At 40.4% G+C, this 18,519-nt stretch overlaps 1 protein-coding gene across 2 annotated transcripts in view; it reads right to left on the bottom strand.

Moving 5' to 3' along the window:
- EFS (histone-lysine N-methyltransferase) overlaps positions 1 to 18,140 on the bottom strand; it is a 30,221-nt gene extending 12,081 nt beyond the window's left edge. For both annotated transcript variants that reach the window (XM_011626070.3, XM_088851478.1), the window contains exons 1-9: positions 18,053 to 18,140; positions 14,396 to 17,636; positions 13,978 to 14,233; positions 10,515 to 10,681; positions 10,283 to 10,362; positions 9,349 to 9,480; positions 9,139 to 9,255; positions 8,832 to 8,924; positions 1,166 to 1,243 (exon numbers count right to left, since the gene is read on the bottom strand). In XM_011626070.3, coding sequence (XP_011624372.3) covers positions 1,166 to 1,243; positions 8,832 to 8,924; positions 9,139 to 9,255; positions 9,349 to 9,480; positions 10,283 to 10,362; positions 10,515 to 10,681; positions 13,978 to 14,233; positions 14,396 to 17,546 — 4,074 coding nt within the window. In that variant the 5' untranslated portion in view covers positions 17,547 to 17,636; positions 18,053 to 18,140. The remainder of the gene's footprint in view (positions 1 to 1,165; positions 1,244 to 8,831; positions 8,925 to 9,138; positions 9,256 to 9,348; positions 9,481 to 10,282; positions 10,363 to 10,514; positions 10,682 to 13,977; positions 14,234 to 14,395; positions 17,637 to 18,052) is intronic.
- Between the last annotated feature and the right edge of the window lie 379 nt (positions 18,141 to 18,519).

The following is an 18,519-nucleotide window of genomic DNA, read 5'->3' as shown; positions in this document are numbered from 1 at the left end:
GTATAGCAGTAAAGTATAATGCTACTAGAAAAATAATAATTCATAAAAAAATGACCAAAGTAAGGTAATCAAATTAGTAGAAATGAAATACAATACAAGAAATGCAGATATTCTAATAATATTAAACATGTTGAAACAGGAGAGAGAGAGAGAGAGAGAGAGAGAGACAGACAGACAGAGAGCAAAATAAATACATGAAACATAAGATATCCAAAATTGAGTAAAAATAAGTAAAATGTATCTATGGAGATTGTGTTGCACCCTTACACCGTTAAGACAAGAGGTCATATCCAACTTTTGTAGTAATATATATTCAGCAGAAGGTTGGTCTGAACAAACTATAGAAGTATTATTTCGGACCTCAGAAGCAATATTACCTCGAGACAAAGTTTACCTAAAAAAATTTAAAATGCAAAAGCTAGGTCAATTTTGAAGCTTAGAAAGAAAGTTCGTGCTCTAACAAATTTTCTAAAAAAGGGAGTAAAGATATAAATTAACCACCTGATATTTTGAACGTACAGAAAGACAAATAAATAACCAGGGGGCTGCTATTCTCACCATGCTTTTGCTATTTCCACCCCAAAAAGCACTGATGACAATAGTAGACAATTATAGGATTTCATATTGCAACCATGCTATGGGTGAGGACAGAATGAGAATGGCAGTCCCTGTAATCAACATTGTATTTGGAAAACATGCCCAGAACTTATCCATGGAAGAAATCAGAAAAACAGGAGAAAAGAGAGCCGTGAAGAATAGTCGCAACCTCCTGTATGAACAGTTATTCTCAATATTTTCATGTTCACAGACTACCCACAGAAACTTCTCCAAAGTTTAAAATCAAACCAAAATGCCTAAAACAAGAAAAAGGGGTAAAAAGCAAGTGATTCCCTTCATCTCTTAATATGTTCCGTACTCCCTGATTTATATTCATAACAGCTCCTCAAAATTAAAAGTTACAAAGTATGAATCACAAATATATATGAAATGCAACTGCTGTATCTCTTGTAGCTCACAAAAAGAAAGAATCCAGTGTAAGAATGTATTGAGTACAAGAAAACTGCTCCAAACATAATACAACTATGAACTGCACAAGGAAAGATGTCTAGATATCAACCATTAAGGGACAAACAAGAATAGATGTTTGCAGGCTAGCTTTTTTCACCTTCTCAGTTCGACAATTAGGCTCACAACTATGATTTATGAAACGCCCCAAATTTCCTTTAACGCATGCATCTATAACCTGAAAGAATAGCACGTAACACGGATGTAGTAAAGGCACTTTTCAATAACAGAACAGAAAAACTCTAGTGCAGCAAAAATCCATAGATAACATACATCAATGCTTTAAATCAAACCATGCAGTGCTTTGAAGAAACGGCATAAACTGAACTATTCCTCAGACAATAATTTCATAGAGGTAAGTGATATTCCAGCAATACCAGTAAAAAGTTGTCAGCTTTGGGGTTTCCTGATAAGTTTATAACCTGAGTGAAGTATTGTGTTAGTACGCCTAGCTTTTCCATATTGGTTAATGGCTCGCCTAAAGGTTACTTCAGAAGCAAGCGGGGGTTGCAGCACGGTGATCCTTTATCTCCTTATTCTTAATTGTTATGGATTTTCTAAGTAGGCAGCTGGAGGGGGCCTTTAAAAATGGCTACCAACCGTCAGCTTTTCCCTCTGGCTCGAACAATGGGGTTTCCCAACTACTATATGCAGATGATGTCCTAATTTTCTGTGAGGCATCCCCTAAGGCTGCAATTGCAGTAAGTAACATCCTGGATTCTTTCTGTGGGGCCATGGGGCAAAAACTCAACGCTATGAAAAGCAAAATTCTATTCTTTGGCTATGGCAATGGACTTAAATCAGAAATTATGGATATTCTTCATTTTGGGGAAGGGGGTCTGCCAGAGAAATATCTTGGGTTGCCTCTCTTTCATGGCGCTCTAAAACACTCCCATTGTCAAGCTTTGGTGGGGAAGACAGTTGCTAAAATTGGATCCTGGCAAGCTTTAACGTTATCTTTTGCAGGTAGACTTTAGTTGATTAAGTCGATCTTAAGTGCTTCCTCAATCTACTGGACTTTATCATTCCTTCTGCCAGTTCGGACATGCAATATGTTAGAGAGATGTCAGCGGAACTTTCTTTGGGCAGGTACTTCAGATATGAAGGGACTACATCTTCTAAATTGGGAGAGTACATGTCTTCCCTTTGAGGAGGGCGATCTTGGGATTAGACATCTACAGGATGGGAACCTGGCTGGCATGATTAAGCTTGCTTGGAGGCTAGTTGCAAACCCCTCCTCTCTTATTTCTAAATTTTTCCAACACAGGTATTTAAAAACTCCTCCATATGGCTCTCTAAGATCAAGAAATCATCTCACGCTTGGAACGGCATCTTTTCTAGTTTAAACAAACTCAGGCGCAATGTTAAGTGGGTTGTGGGTAACAGTAACTCCATCCAATTTTGGGCAAATCCATTTCTTTCGAAGGTCCCTCTCTGGGATGAGTTTGGACATAATATACATAAGGACTTGGCTCTACCTACGAAGTCTAGTCTGGCTGATTTTCTCTCTGATAATCCCCAACAATGGTGCCTGCCTGACCTCACCATTGGACCCTACTCTCTGCGAAGAACTACTATTGGGCCTTTGTTTCGAGCTTGACAAGCGGTGAAGTCTTTCACGGTCCCTCTTCAACCTTTTGATGATTTCCTCGTATGGATTCACTCCTCGGACTGATCTTTTTCTATTAAGAGCGCTTGGAACTATATTAGAGACAGGGCCCCCACCAAAGAGATCTTCAAAAATTTATGGGCTTCTCATTCCCATCCTCGAGCCAAATGGTTCACTTGGATTGCCCTTCCAATTCGCCTCCCCACATCTGAAATACTACAATCTAGAGGGATCCATATAGCACACCGTTGCCCTTGTGCTTGAATGAAGGTGATTTTGTTAACCATATTATTTTATTATGTACTTTCTCGCAGGTTCTCTAGCGATCTATTATGTGGCAATGTGACAAAAGTTTCCCTATAGGCCCATCGATACCTTCAATATTTGAGAGCTGGTTGGGCAAATTCGGGTTTCGATCAGTCGGATTATGTAATGTTTGGATCTCTCTATTCTCCACAACCATCTGGCTCCTCTGGACTGAGAGAAATTTGTGTATCTTTGAAGGAAAGAGACCCAAAAGAGAACAATTACCAGATCATTTCTATAGTTGCGGGCTTAGCAAAGGTGAAAGGATGGACTTTCCACCCATCAAAGAAGCCTATAGTTGAGAACCTCAAAATCCCGTGGCACCCAATGCATCCTAAAACTTTGATTTTGGTCTCATGGTCTCCCCCCCAGCAGGTCTCTATAAACTAAACATTGATGGCTCCTCCCATGGCAACCTTGGAGCAGCTAGTTGTGGAGGAATTATCAAAAACGATATGGGAGGGTTTTGTGCCGCTTTTGCTACTCCTCTAGGCACACATCCAACAATGTTGCTCAATTTTCAGCACTTGAAAGGGGCATTCAGATAGTTATTGAGCTGCATTGCTTTCCACTGCTCATTGAGAGTGATTCGCATATTCTAATGCATTCCCTTCAAGGCCGCCATAAACCTCCCTGGAATCTCCGTATTATGACAAAAACTGCCTTTACCACCCGGATGGCCACCCCTGGAGTATTAAGCATGTCTAACAAGAGGCCAACTCGGTGGCCGATCACTTGGCCAAGAGTGCTACAAGTCTCTTGAGGCCATGGTTTGGCGTGCCCGACCACCTAATTTTATTTCTCCTCTAATTTCTTCTGATATGGCCGGGACTTCTAATGAAAGAACTGTATCATAAACTCTTTATCCTTTTGTACCACTCTTACTTATTAATGAAAAACGAGTAGGAGCCCAAATCCCCACTGACTTACCCCAAAAAACAATATAGAAAACGGGGCCTTCTTGCTGAAAAAATCAGAATTAAGTAGTTTAGAAGAAGAAAGGAAATGACTCTCGAGATAACAAAAGAAGGTTACAAGCAAGGGCAGAGTTTGAAGAGACTTGAAATAGGAGGAAGTTTTTGGAGATAAAGATCACAAACTAAATAGCACAAAGACGATGACCAAATTTTTTACTAGTATCAAGTCAAGAAGAAGGTTCTAGAAGAGACAGATAGTTTGAGGCTATAGCACATTGGTCGGAAAGGCTTTTCTAGAGAGAGGGGGTGAAGAATGTCATTTTCAAACTAGGCCAAGATAGAACTCCGGTGGCCTTTTTACCAATTTTTTTTTAATTCTTAATATTATAACAGGAAGGCCTCATACAATTTTCTCAAAGTTCCAATCTAAAGGCACTTTTCACGAGGACTTGAATGCTACTTTCATTACAATAATCCCTCAAAAAGAGGGGGCAAAAGACATTAGGGATTTCTGATTAAGAAGCCTTTTGATGAGTACCTGTACGAGTACCTTGGTTCAAGGTTACGTAAGAGAGGTCCTTACCCAAGGGGCAAGAAATTCCGGATGGTGCTTTGATTGCGCATAAATGCAATCACCTAAGACAACAAATCGAAATTACTGGGTGCCTTGGGTGGCACATGGCCTTGGGCTGCGTGTCCTCTCAAAAACAAATCGAAATTACTAGGATAATTTGTGAGTTGGACCAAGAAAAAACATATGACCATGTAAACTACAAGGTGCTAGAGAAACCACTTCTCATGGGATTTGGGGAAATGGTGTTCCTGGATCTTCCCCATATCTTATCAGCTAGATTCTATCCTCCTCAAGGGAACCCCCTGTGGCTTTTTCTCTTGCTTTAGAGGCCTTTGTCAAAGTGATCCACCATCACGTTTTCTATCCTCAATTGTAGCTGAGACTTTCAGCATAATGATCTACCAAAAGTATGCAGCAAGCCCAATCCAAGGATACAAAGCCAGACCCAATGGACTCTCAATCCCACATCTTTAGTATGTCGACAATACATTGATATTCTACGTCCTAGATACAAATCACGTAGACGACCGGTGGTTATTTTTAAGATGTTTTGAGTTCACTTTTAGACTCTGAGTTTGTATGAATAAGACAAAGCTGTAGGGAGTGAGTCTAAATCTAACTATGCTCCAAGGTTTGGCCAATGGTATGAGGTATGGTATTGAACCAGTGCCAGGGAAGATCTTGGGTTACCCCATTGTTAGGGTAAACAGAAGAAGATTCTTCGGGATCTTTGAGATAGTATCGTTGAGAGGTTCAAGAGATGCGTACCCTTGGAAGTGTCGCTTCAAATGGGTATTGTAATACACTAGTGAAAACTACTCTCTCCAATCTCCCAGTTTATTCTATGTTTTATTTGCATACCTGATTCAGTGTTGAGAATTGAGCAACTACAGTGTAATTTTCTTTGGAAGGGCTCTCAATAGTCTAACAAATACCATATGGTAAATAAGGAGATAGTGTGCCACCCAAAGATCAAGGTGATCTCGGTATTAGACAATTGAAAAAGGGTAAATGCAGCTCTGTTGGAATGTGTCATTGACGATTTGGGGAGTCATGAAGTCAGTACCAATGTGCTACTAGTTGTTGGTTGTTCAAGACCAACCACAGGCCAAGAGACTTTCAGGTGCTTGGAGGGCTATTAAGAATACTACAGGCAAATTCTCGACGTTCATCAGATTAAAGGCCAGTTCTGAGAATAGAATTTGCTTTTGGCGAGAATTGTGGTGAGGGTCACAAGTGTTTACTGAGAGATTTCATGCTTTGGCAGACCTAGACCCCCAACAACAATATCTTACTCTCAGAGGTCTTCGAAAGAACAAATGGTCAACAATCACATACCCCAATTTTCAGGCGGAACCTCAAATACCAGGAGATCATGGAAGGGGTGGCACGCACCCCAATTTCAGGTGTGGATAAGTCGATATGGTCCCCAAGCAGCAAGGGCTTTCTCGCAGTAAGGTCCATTTACTGGTCTAGTTCGCTCTCCGCTCACAGCAACAGCATGACAGGTATGATAGGCTATTCGGTTCCACAAAAAGTTCAGGTATTTGGATGGCTGGTTTTCTTAAGATAAAGTGCTCACTGTTGACCATCTCAGAACCTGTGGTTTGTCTATTCCTAATAGGTGTATCACATGGGTGGAGGAAACAGCACATCATCCTTGTCTCAATTGGATAGCAACCCAGTCAGTATGGTACTTTTATGCTTCTGTTTTTGTTTCTTACATGGATTCTTCCACGAACTATGGACAAACGTTTTCAATGCCTATCCCCCACCCCAACAGTTGGGCCTCATTCTTTGGCATTGGGGCCTAATGGCCATGTTATGGCTACTTTGGCTGGAAAAAAATACAAGATTTTTCAAGGTAAATACTCAAATGTAGCTTAAATCATTCGGGGCCGTGTTAATGACTAGCACTTGTAAGAAAAGAATTTTGGTGGTATACACATAGCGATCAACATCCACATTGGCAGCAGATTAACCACAAGGAACAAAGATTTTATAATCAAAATTCGATCCCACCTCCCCCAAACACTATCAAGTCAAATTTCGATGGTACTTCTAGGGGCAACCCAGACACAGCAGGTATTGGATGTGCTTCTCAGAATCACCAGGGGAAGTTTGTGCTTGTACACTGGGCCAGCAGGTATTTGAACTGCCAATGAAGCTTAAGCCAAGGCCCTTTTAGGTAGCCTTAGATTATATAAATCTGAGTGGGGGCCTCTTATTGTGGCAGGAGACTCGACTAGTGCTATAAAATGGGCCCAAAACACTTCAAATTGCCCTTGAAACTTCAAGACATCTTTAGTGAGATTAAGTCTCAAGTTATCCTACAAGGCTCAAATGTAATCTTCCGGCACTCTTCGTGTAAGTTTGATGCAGTTGTGGAACACCTCATGAGAGAAGAAACTCAGATCCACCTTGTGTATAGCTACAGCAATCTAGTTAAGTTGTTACTATTTTTGAAATATTTCCTAGTTTTGTATACACCATCTTGTTCATAGTACACATGCATATACCAATTTTGCGACTTTTGATCTCACCATTACAATATAAGATTGCTACTAATAAAAAATAAATGAACCGATCACAAATGTTCTCAAACCCTCCCAACATGAGAATAAGTATCACAATGGTTGCATTCATTGCCCAGTTCTATAATGAGAAGATATGGAGAGAATGATGTCTCATAACTCAACCCCTTGGTACCGAGTTAAATCATCAGTCATCGAGTTTGCCTCTATTGGAGAAAGACAAATACCAAAGAAATTAGGTTTCATTAAAATTTTCCTAAATCAATAAACACTGCCTTTAGCAAAGTCCATAAACAGCATCTGGTTCAGGATAGCAAAAAGGCACCGGAGCATTATAGCATTGATTTCAAGACATGTACAGTCATATCACTTTTTTAAGACCCAATGTTGTTTAGCCTCCTCACAAATCTCTACATCATTATAAAAATAAGTTCCAATGGATCCCCAACTTCATACGAAATCCTACTGTAGCTTTTATGTTTGTGAGCAACTGTGCAAGGCACCCAGTAGAGTCAATAGAAGACCCGAGAAGTTTACATTCATTTTCCTATTGTCGCAAAACAGAAATCTCCACTGATTAACATGTAAGATGTAACCTACAAGTTATGTAAAAAATTTGGAATAATAGAGTAAGCACGCTTTGAACAATGAAGTACTTCTTATTGACATCATTAAAAAGACTGTTTCGTGGATTTTTCCACTTCAAAGTATAGAGACAGACAGGTGATCCATTCATAACCCATGTGTGAGAAGGGATGGGGCTCTTCGGAAAGACTTCACATTCATTAGTAAGATTCCCTCACCAAAGGGTCTCTAAAACAGTGAGGCAGTACAGAATTTCTCAACAGATTTATTTTCTTGTTTTATGTTTTGTGTGTTTTTCTTTTCTTTTTTTTTTTTGGGGCGGGGGGGGGTAACCAGCTGTAGGATTCGAACCATAGTTGTTGGGAACGCAATTGGGAACTATTCCAAAATTGGGGGGCAGGGTCGATGGATCGATGACACCCAGAAGCTCCTTATGATAGGGAACGATGTCCGTAGAATATTAAATCTAAGGAACTTGATCCCTGTGTTCTAGGGATCAAGCTCCCCAATTAGATAGACGATCAAGTTCCCAATTAGAAAGAAATACCACCATAGCCTAGTCACTATGAGCTCCTTACATTGGTCACTTAATGATGTCTTCCAAACTTTGAGTAGTTGTCTAGCATCCGCATTCATGGTTTTGTGTGCTAATACAGCTGGCTATTTGTATATAATGCATCACCTGAAAAACCTGATTGAGGGTGCCGGAATTTGATGTCCATACAAGATTAAATCTAAGGAACTCGATCCTTGTGTTTTAGGGATCGAGATCCCAAATTCTGAAAAAGAGATCAGTAGAAGATCCCTTTCCTGAATCTAAGATCGAACATAGGCGATTCCAGTAATTATGGTTTGCACTTAGGACATAGTGTTGCAATCATCAACACCTTAACCTATCAACCCCAAACCCAAATCCTGGATGGACCATTTCATCTATTGACTCATTTTTTCAACTTTATAAATTGTTTTCCTGACTCCCCTTGCCATTTAGCAATTTTCCTGTTTGTTTTGCTTTTGTCTAATAACCAACGCATTACATATCACTGAAAAGGTTGGCCTCCCAAGATATAGTCAGCAACACCGAAAAGCCAACCGAACAAGTAATGCATCACAAGCCAGCAAGATATAACTCAACTAACTCAATTAATGCAATATATTGAGAATTAAAGAGACCATAATTCAAAGCAAAAATAGGTTCTACAAAATTATGAAATATGGCTCAGGTATAGGGGAGAGCACACCTCGTTCCCATTCAATGTCATGAAGTAAAAATGTTTTTGACCTCTAGCTGCATACTCTTTCTGACGCGCTTCATAGGTAGCCATATCCAGCACCTGCTCATACAATTCCACAAATGTGTCAAACAACCAACCCAACTTAAGTACAAATGTTATATTGATGAACAGTATAAGTTTTAAGTAAATTGAAACAATAGAAACAAGATAGTCTCAAATTCATTGAGTAACATAAGTTCACCCATGAATGTTAACTAGATTCGAGCTTAAGGTAGCATGATCTTTAAAGACCATAAGGCCAACTCAGAATCACCTCTCCAACATATTCAATAAGAAAATCTCCCTGAGAAACATCTTCCTGCAGCTGCAAGCCATAGCCTTTTTTTCCACAGCGAATCCACTTAAAATTGGCATACTTCCTTCGTTGGAACTGAGACAAGAAAAAAACAACAAAGATTATACCGATTTCTACGATGGAAATGAATTAGGTAACTGAAAACATATAGGAACATAGGTAAAGAACCTGCTGGTTTGAGCATAAATCCCCACAAGGGCAGGTACCCTGAACGCATTCTATATTAAGCATCCGATTCAGGCAATCATCTTTACAACCCAAGATACCATCTACAGGAGATTTGCAATGGCAAACCATAATCTGATAAGAGAATAACAGCTGAATAATTAGGAAAATAGCCCATATGAAGGGATGAGAAAAACATTAGAGTTTCAGTGAATTAAATTCCATCTTCTGATATAAAAATAAGTGGATACCATCTAAAGAACATCAGTTCACTAAACAAACTATGCTGATATGGTTGATGAAACAAACCACAGCATTCATTTTCATAAAACACAAATAATGCCACCACATTTTTCCCAAACTTTACCAAGTTTAATAATATATTAACACTAGAGGATGGCAGTTGTCAGCAGAAGACATGATCTCCCACAAACCGTTTTTATACAATGCATTAAGCAATATTCTTCAAGAATGAATAAGTTCATATGTTCTCAGATATTTAGGTTATAGTCAGACCCAAACTCACTTTTGAACCCCATCCTAAACTGGGAAGTAGCTCAATGATCAACATTAGAGGAGAATATTTTATCCTTATTTCTGGAAAAGAAATAGCTATCATTCTGCATTCAATTCTTCACCTATATCTTTAGGGCAGGTTTTGAACTTTAAAAATCCAAAGCTCAACCAAAACTAAAGCGAACTTTGACCGAAGTTTCAATAGTCCCCCTTATCTTTTCACAAGAAAAGAAAATCAGCTGAGAAGAATGCACTTCCGCTCCAACAAAACCAAACTGATACTCAAACTTGTAAGACTTGAATTGTTTTAACCTTACTTGCAACGACTCAAATGCAGGAAAGGTTGTAGCAGAAAAGTGAAAGGGAATCTAATTCTTCCACGTAAATTAAATAAATAAAGCAATTTGGAGGCAGGCCTAACCTCATCGATTGTCTGGCTTTTACGGCTACGGTGCAGAAATATATTATGCTCAATAAGCGTCCAAGACATCTGCTGCGAAGCTACAAATGTAACAAAGGAAGATGTAACAAGCAAGGACATGAAATCTAACATCAAGAAAGTGGCGCATCAATCGCATGACATAAGCATAATGCAGATGATGGTAAATTGCAAGTCAGCTCAGGAAGCTGAAAAATATAATAGAATATGCTACCTGTCAACTGTCTGGCATCTAGGCCTTTGGGACAATGACGTGAACCACAGTTATCTTCCTCACCCGAGGCATCAGATATGTCCAGCTCTGCATTGATTTCAGCATTTGACTTCTCCTGGGGTATTGAGCAGTCCGCAAATGCCTTGTCCAAGTTATCCTTACATGTCCTTTCAGTGGATAAATTTTAGCCTTGTTAGGATATGAAATCCAAAATAACCCAACTAAAAACCCACACCAATGTCATTGCATCAACAAGATCGCACAGAAATCAACTATTAAGATACATGCTTAGACTTATAATTATATGAGCAACAGAAAGTACTACTTGTGTCAACTATGTTCTCCTCCAAAAGTTTTACTGGCCTTAACTATGTTCTCCTAAAAATGCAGTGGAAAAAGAAAAGGGAAATTTTCATACACACCCCCAATTCTTATACCAATTTTGCGATAGCCCCTCCCCATATTTTTCTGTCAGGCTGCATTAAAGTGTACCAAAACATTCCATCTTACCCCCTCATCTCCTCTCTATACTCTTTCCTCACTTTTTTAACATAAAATTGCCATTGACCATTGTTCAAAAATTCAATTGCGTGGGTGGCCAGGCAGCCAAAATGCCTAGGAGGGCGCCCTGGGCATCCTTGCGCCTAGGCGCCGGCCTAGGCAGCCAAGGTCGCAAGGTTGCCTCAAGGCGAGCGTCTAGGCAAAGCCTTGGAACAACCTTTTTTATTTTTTCTATTTCCGGGCTTGTTTTATTATTTGGTGGCTTGTTTTACTATTTTTTCCATACTTTAACACGCATGCAATGAGTTAAATAAATATTTTATCTTGGGAACCAACAAAGCACACGTATTTCTTCCTTGCCAATGATCCAAAAAACGTCGGGCAGCGCCTAGGCGGTCCCCCTTGGTGCCTCGGTTCAAAAGAAGCAAGACATGTCCAGCAACCCTGTTTTAGGTACAGATTTTGTATAAAAAATACATATTCATGCATTTTTATAACCCAAACAAAAAAAAGGTAAAAAATACCCTACAAAATGGGTATTTTTGCACTAGGTGGGAGTAGTCCCCTAGCCGCCCGCCTAGGCGGGATGCTAGGCGGGCGCCCAGGGACAACCTGCGTAGTTGGTCCGCCCAGGCCTGGGTGGTGCAGCCAGGGCCCCCCTAGCCCGCCTAGGCACTGGGCAGACCGCTTTTTGAATTAGTGTGCATAGGCTGCTTCATCCTAGGGAAGCAACAAAGGCCACTTGCTTCCTCTCTCTCTCTCTCCAACAAATGCCACATGGTCTCTCTCTCTCTCTCCTCTTCTTATTCTTCTTCTTCTTCTTCTACTACTAACTATTTTTCCATACTTTAACAGGTAAGAAAGGAGTTAAATAAATGGTTTATTTTTTAGAACTAATAAAGACCACATGCTCTCTCTCTCTCTCTCTCTCTCTCTCTCTCTCTCTCTCTCTCTCTCTCTCTCTCTCTCTCTCTCTCTCTCTCTCTTCTTCTTCTTCTTCTCATAACTGTACCACTCTAGGCAGGCCGGCCCCCAACTGTCTAGGTGGGCACCTACACTTTTTTGAACCTTGCCATCGACAATTTAATGTATGCCAATCATCTTTTTTTCACCTTTCACCCAACCCCTTGTACCCCTCTCCCTTAGTTCTCTCCCCTATCTCTCTCTCATCATGGACATCAGAGAGAGAGAGAGAGAGAGGAGAGCCAGCATATCCACGATGAAAGAGAGACAGAGAGGGGGGGGGATAACCACAAGAGGGGTGAAAAAGGGTTGGGCAAGAGGTAAAGGAAAGATTATTTCCTTATTCGGCGTACATTAAATTCTTACTAGTAATCTATTTTAAAAGTGAGAAAAGAGGGGAGAGAGGGGATGAGGGTGTAAGATCAGATGTTTAGGGAAAACTTCAATACTACCTAAAAGAAAATAATGGGGATGGGCTATCTATCGCCAAATTGGTACAGAAATTGGGGTTCTGTATGAAAGTTTGCCCAAAAAAAAAGGAAAGAAAAAAAGTAGTTCTCCAAAGGATAGCTTCTCCTGACTTGGCCAAAGAAAGAAGTCTCCCATGGAAATGGAAGGTACAGAAATAGAGTACTGCATAGAAATCACAGATGCAAAGCACCCATCTTTTACAGAATTACAGTATCTAATGATCCCTACAGGTCTCTTAGGGACAAATTAATGACTCCAACATTCTAATCAAAACAAAGAGAAAGAGGTTAACAAGTAGTCAATCCTACTAAAGTTGCAGTAGAACACAATTAAAAAAATTAGATAAAAATATACAATTAATTCATGTCTCCATGCAGTAATTGTGCCTATATAAAGATAAATAGGTGCATGTATATGTTGATCTTGCAATTGGGTTGTTGCGATTACAGGTTGGAGTTAAACAAATGATATTTACCAAGTTCATAGAAAAAGAAATTGTAAATATATTTTGTCCTCAATGTTCTAAATAAAAGATAAGGTTTGTTTGTGCAATCCAAACCATTCACAAAGAGAACGGCAGTGGACATGGGTGTGAAGGTACTGAAGTAAATGTGAATAAAAAGAAACAATTGTATTTTCAAGTGGCCCGGAATTGACTGAAAAGAAACCGGCTCTGACATGCGTAGATGCCTTAGTGATCAACTTCAGTGGAACCTCAAAGGAAGTAAGGAACCAGCTCAATTTTGAGAGGTTGTCTGTGGGAAGTCTGAGTAGATGAGATGGGGGCTGGCTTGCCTCCACTAAGAAATGGTTGGAAGCCCAAGCTTTTATTATTAGGATGCAAATCTGTGCATACAGACATTATACAGAATTATTCTTTTATTATGGTTGTAAGAAGGGGAAATGCCACCCATTTAAAGATGCTGAATATTTGTGGAGAACTAGAAATAACCACCTATAGAGATGGGACTGCAGTTTTTTGTCCAAAACATATAGCAAGGGAGGTAAATGCAGAGATAGACATCTCAGCAAATCTATGGTTTAACATAGGGTTGTAGACCTTCTTGCAATTGTAAAGCCCTGATTTGCTGCCGTTATAAACATCAAACAATTCTAGAGAACTGAAACTCCCTATGTTTCTTGTCACTATAATGCCTTGACTTGCTTAGTATTATTACTGTTTTCACTATTTTTTTAAGACAAATACTAATAAATTTCCAATTGATCAACTATGTTAGATACAGATGTAAGATACATGAGGATAAATGTATGGTCCAGAATGGACAATGGAAGAATTTCTGCTATGATCTTCATATTCAAATACAAAAGAAATTTGAGTTATCTATAAACAAACAAGCATTTATAGTTGAAGACATCAATACATCAAATATACAAGTTAATACTCTTTCCCCTGACAATATTTCTTTTCACATGAAAATGGAGGTGTTGTAACAAAGAGTGTAAAGCAAATCGTTAAGCATCAATCGAAACTTCAAAAGCAACATAAAGGAGGTAAATTGGACAATACCATTTGCAGTTTGTTTCCTCAATAATGTCAGCAAGAGTAGCAGGTATGCATCGCCACTTTTGGCAATCATCACACAGCACCCATGCCACACGAGGTGGAAGACTCTGGACCTCAGCATCCAACGCAGACTTGTTTACCGCATTGGCACCACTTTCTCCAAGAATAACAGAACCTGCCCCATCTTGAACAGCAGCTCCTTTACCACCATCCTTCCTCCATTGATCTTGAAGTGTTTCTTGTTCTTTGTCGCTGCTGCCTGCATATTTTAGCAACATTAGTTTCAGTCCTTTTTCTCACAAAACAAGGAAAAGGTAGGCATTTACCAGGCAAAGTGACACTCATGTAATGTCCAAGCAGTGAAGCAAGCAGAAAGGAAAGAACAAACCACCATGAAAAAATACGCCAGAATCGAGCTCACCAGTTAATGTAGCATGCTGGCCAGGTACGACCTTCTTTTTCTGCGAACCATTACCTCTTCCTTTTTTACAGCCCCCTGAAGTGGGAGTGTATGATCCACATTTATTCACTTCATTTGATTTTTTAGGATGCCTCTGAGCCTTCTTGTTGGCATTGAGCTGCAACATTTCACCACCCGCTTCCTCAGATGGAGCTGCACCAATACCCATTGGCCCAGATAATGTGATTCGTTCACAGCTACTTGCCAATTCCATAGCTCCTTGGTCCATTTTGAATTCCCTTATCCTCAATGGCGCTTGTTCCACATAAAGTTCCCCATCCCTACAATTTTCACCGAAGGGATTTCCCATGCTTTTCAGGTCTGAGTTTTTTCTGGGTTTCGATGACCTTTTGGAAGTCTGCTCAGATCTACTTTTGGTTGACCTTCTGGCCGTACTCTGATTAACTGAAACAAGCAAATCTCCCTGCAGGGTTTCTTGTTTAGGAAGGTCTGCAAATAATAAACTTTGGTTTCTGCTGCCTTCTTCTTTTCTCCTTCCTTTCTTTCTGCCATATTGTTTCAAATCCAATGGTGGAGTAATTATAGGATCAATCCCAGCCTGTGAACATGTAGGAGCCTCATCTTGTAAGTCTTCAAGATATGTGGTTTCTGTAGTAGAGTCCATTCCATGTGATGGAATTTTACAGCAAAAACGTTTCTCGGAAAGTTCCTGACTACTTAGAGATGTGTCTGCCGTAACAGGAAAACTTCTTCCACACTGTAAAGTTTCATGTAAACAGAGGTCATCCTTCCTGTCAGTCACAGTGGCATTCCTTTCAGTTTCATCAGAATCCATTAAATGAGGTGATGCCCCAAAGTCAAGATGCATGCTACTGAATCCTTCTCCCAATGCGTCAACGCCATATTCAAATGAGGAGAGCATAAAAGATGAACTGCCAATGAGGTTTTCAGCAGTCGTATCTTGTGTCAATGTGCTTTCTGAATCCTTATCCCCATGCTTCAAATCACCAATCGGAACATCTACATCCACAGATAAGACTGATTTTTTGAACCCATCAACAGAAGCGTCTTGAACAGCTACTTCATGGACCTGCTTGGTGTCACAGCCATCCAGTCCAAATTTGACATCAAAATTTTCCATTGCTGCTTTGGAATTTTCATTACTGATTTCATGAGATGCTTTAAACATCCCACTATTATTGTCCATGGCCTCACTTTTCAGACACCCAACACTTAAATTGACATTACCACCATCATGATGATACAATGAAAGAGGACTCTCCTTTGCAATCAGCTGATCCTTTCTTTGAGCCTTAGCACGCCTAGACTTGACTTGGGCAGGATTCTTCGGCTTTTGTGATTTGGTACTAACCTTAGCCTTTGCACGATACCTTCCCCGACTTCTTCCACGCTCCACTTTCTTACCTCCTATGCTTTTGACTAGCTCCAGAGGAAACCCACTGGCAGCATTGTCACTCTGTTGAACTTGAAACACCTGAATCAAACTCCCTAACCCTCCCCAAACTGAGGACCTTGCTGCCTTTGAGATTACACTCCTTTTGCCCTTGGTTTTATTAAAGAACCAACTAGCATCCTTCAACAATAAAGCAGCAGCCATATTTTTGTCTCTTGCAGCTTTTCTGGCTCTCGTTAACCGCCCAAATACTCTAATTGGTGTACTAAATTTCTTCGAAGAAGACGAAGAATGTGCACATTCAGTAACAGTGACGCCGGGTTTCACAATAGTGTTACCAATATTAAAATATTCCCTTTCACCGTGTCCAGAAGAAGAAGCCAATGCACCACTAAGACAGCTTCGAGCATTCACATCAGCTGATACAGGCTGAGAACTAGAGGAAGCACTCACTTTCTTACCTTCTAGGAACTGAGAAACCAGAGAAGCAAAACCATCACCTGAGTTACAAGAACCCATTTCAGGTGATCCCTCAGTCAATGCAACAGGCTTGCTTTCTTCAAGCAACCAACTGGAGATAGGCTTATTGGATTCGTTCTCCTTTAAATTAACATAAACACCATCTGCCTGCTTCTTCTCCTCTTGGAAGGCCAGTGCACTGGCATCAGATGATAAATAATAAATGCTGGAAGAAGAACTAGCATTTGTAACTTCTATGAACTTAGAAACCAAAGAAGCAAAGCTATTGCCTGATATGTAAGAACCCATTCTAGATGAACGCTCATTCGACACACCAGGCATGTTTTCTTCAGGCAACATAATGGGCATTTGCAGATTGGCTTCACTCTCCTTTGAATTGACCGTAACACCATCTGTTTGCTTCTTTTTCTCTTGGAGTGCTAATGCACTGGAATTAGTTGATGCAAACTGTAAATCAGAAGAAGCAGTTGCTTTTGTAACTTCTAAGAACTTAGACACAAGAGAAGCATATCCAGCACTAGAGTTGGAGGAATCAATTTCAGGTGACCCCTCGGTCAATATACCAGCCTTCCCCCCTTTGAGAAACATATGAGACATTGGATCATCGGTTTCAGTCTCCTTTGATTTCACAAAAACACCAACTTCCTGCTTCTTTATCTCTCGTGAGGCCAATTGACTGGCATTGGCTGATACAAACTGTCCATTAGAAGAAGCACTCGCTTTCGTACCTTCTAAGAACTGAGACACCAAGGAAGCAAACCTTTCACTGGAGTTGCACGAACCCATTTCAGGTGACCCCTTGATCAATGCACCGGGCTTGCTCTCTTCGAGCTCCATATTGAGGATTGGCCTATTGGGCTCAGCCTCCTTGGAATTAATGCAGACGCTATCTTCTTGCTTCTTCTCCTCTTGCAAGGCCATTGCACTTCCCATGCTCGTAGACACTGTCAATAACGGCATTGGCATTTCCTCGTTGAGCAAAACATGTGAATCACATACTGGGTATTCCTTGTCGATCATATGCTCGAATTCCGGGAATAATCTCTCACCGAAATCATCACCTTTGGGAAGAACCTCTTCTATCTTTTCAACACCAGACCAGCGCTCGTCATTGCTGAATTCCACCATTTTCTTCGACCCATAATCATCTTCAATTGCAGGCCCGCAAGAAGTATTTATACACGCCCTAAAATCCTCTTTGTCATCACATGACAAACCAGAGGAACCTCCAATGTCCAGGCATTCAATGCATTCCATGTGCTTGATTATAACTATAATCCTTTATCCCTTGGCTTTGGTCATCATTCTTTAGTCCCATCAAAACCCATTGTAATGTTGACACCAGAACTGCCAAAAAAGAGAAAAAAACATTTATCAGGAACTCCAATGCTCGAACTCTTCTGAGAGATAATAAATGTAATGGGGCCCTAGTATCACACCTCAATCCCCTTCCTACTGTTTCGGGACATAGAAAACCCTAAAACTCATCTACAGAGAGAAGAAAACCAACATGGATTTACCTATAAAAAAGGAAAAAGGAAACAAGTACGCAGAGCACCCTTTCCAAAAAAAAAAACCCTAAAGGGCGCAACACCCCTGAAACATGGAACAAAAAGTCCCAAACCCTAATCCACCAGACAAACTCCATTTTCACATGAGCATCCAGAGAGAGAGGGAGGGGGAGGGGGAGGGGGAGGGGAGGAAGAGAGAGAGAGAAACTTACAAAGCCAGAGTTAAAGTGAGAGAGATCATGGTGGAAATACCTGGAGGAAGCAGTTCCGGAGCACCATTCGAGAGCGAAAACGAACATTGAGATTGTTAAAACGTATCTCTGTGCCGAAGGCCTCTCCTCTCTCTCTCTCTCTTCGCTGCCAGCTTTAGATATGAATGAAAATTGGGTAGATAGAATACTAGAAAACCCCTCTCCCCTCTCTCTCTCTTAATTTTATCCCTCCCCTCTCTCTCTCTTAATTTTCTCCCTCCACTCTCTCTCTAGTTTTAGTGTGGGAAACGAAAAGGGGTTTTGCTGCCGCGTGTGGTGATATGCCCCAAGGACGACTCTTTTTCATTTACATTGCCCGGGTGTGAACAAATGAAATATGTCAAAAGTCTTATAGAAAGAGCGCTTATAGTATGGTCCTCCCGCGGGAGCATAGTCTACTTATAATCTGTTGGGTAAATGACCTACTTGCGAATTGGGAACCACCTAACCATATTAGACGATTATTTT

The sequence above is a fragment of the Amborella trichopoda genome, chromosome 11 (assembly GCF_054954075.1).
Source record: "Amborella trichopoda isolate Santa Cruz 75 chromosome 11, AtrichopodaSantaCruz75HAP2 v2.0, whole genome shotgun sequence".
NCBI lineage: Eukaryota > Viridiplantae > Streptophyta > Magnoliopsida > Amborellales > Amborellaceae > Amborella > Amborella trichopoda.
The sequence above is the reverse complement of the archived record's forward strand: the minus strand, read 5'-3'. Positions and strand labels throughout refer to the sequence as shown.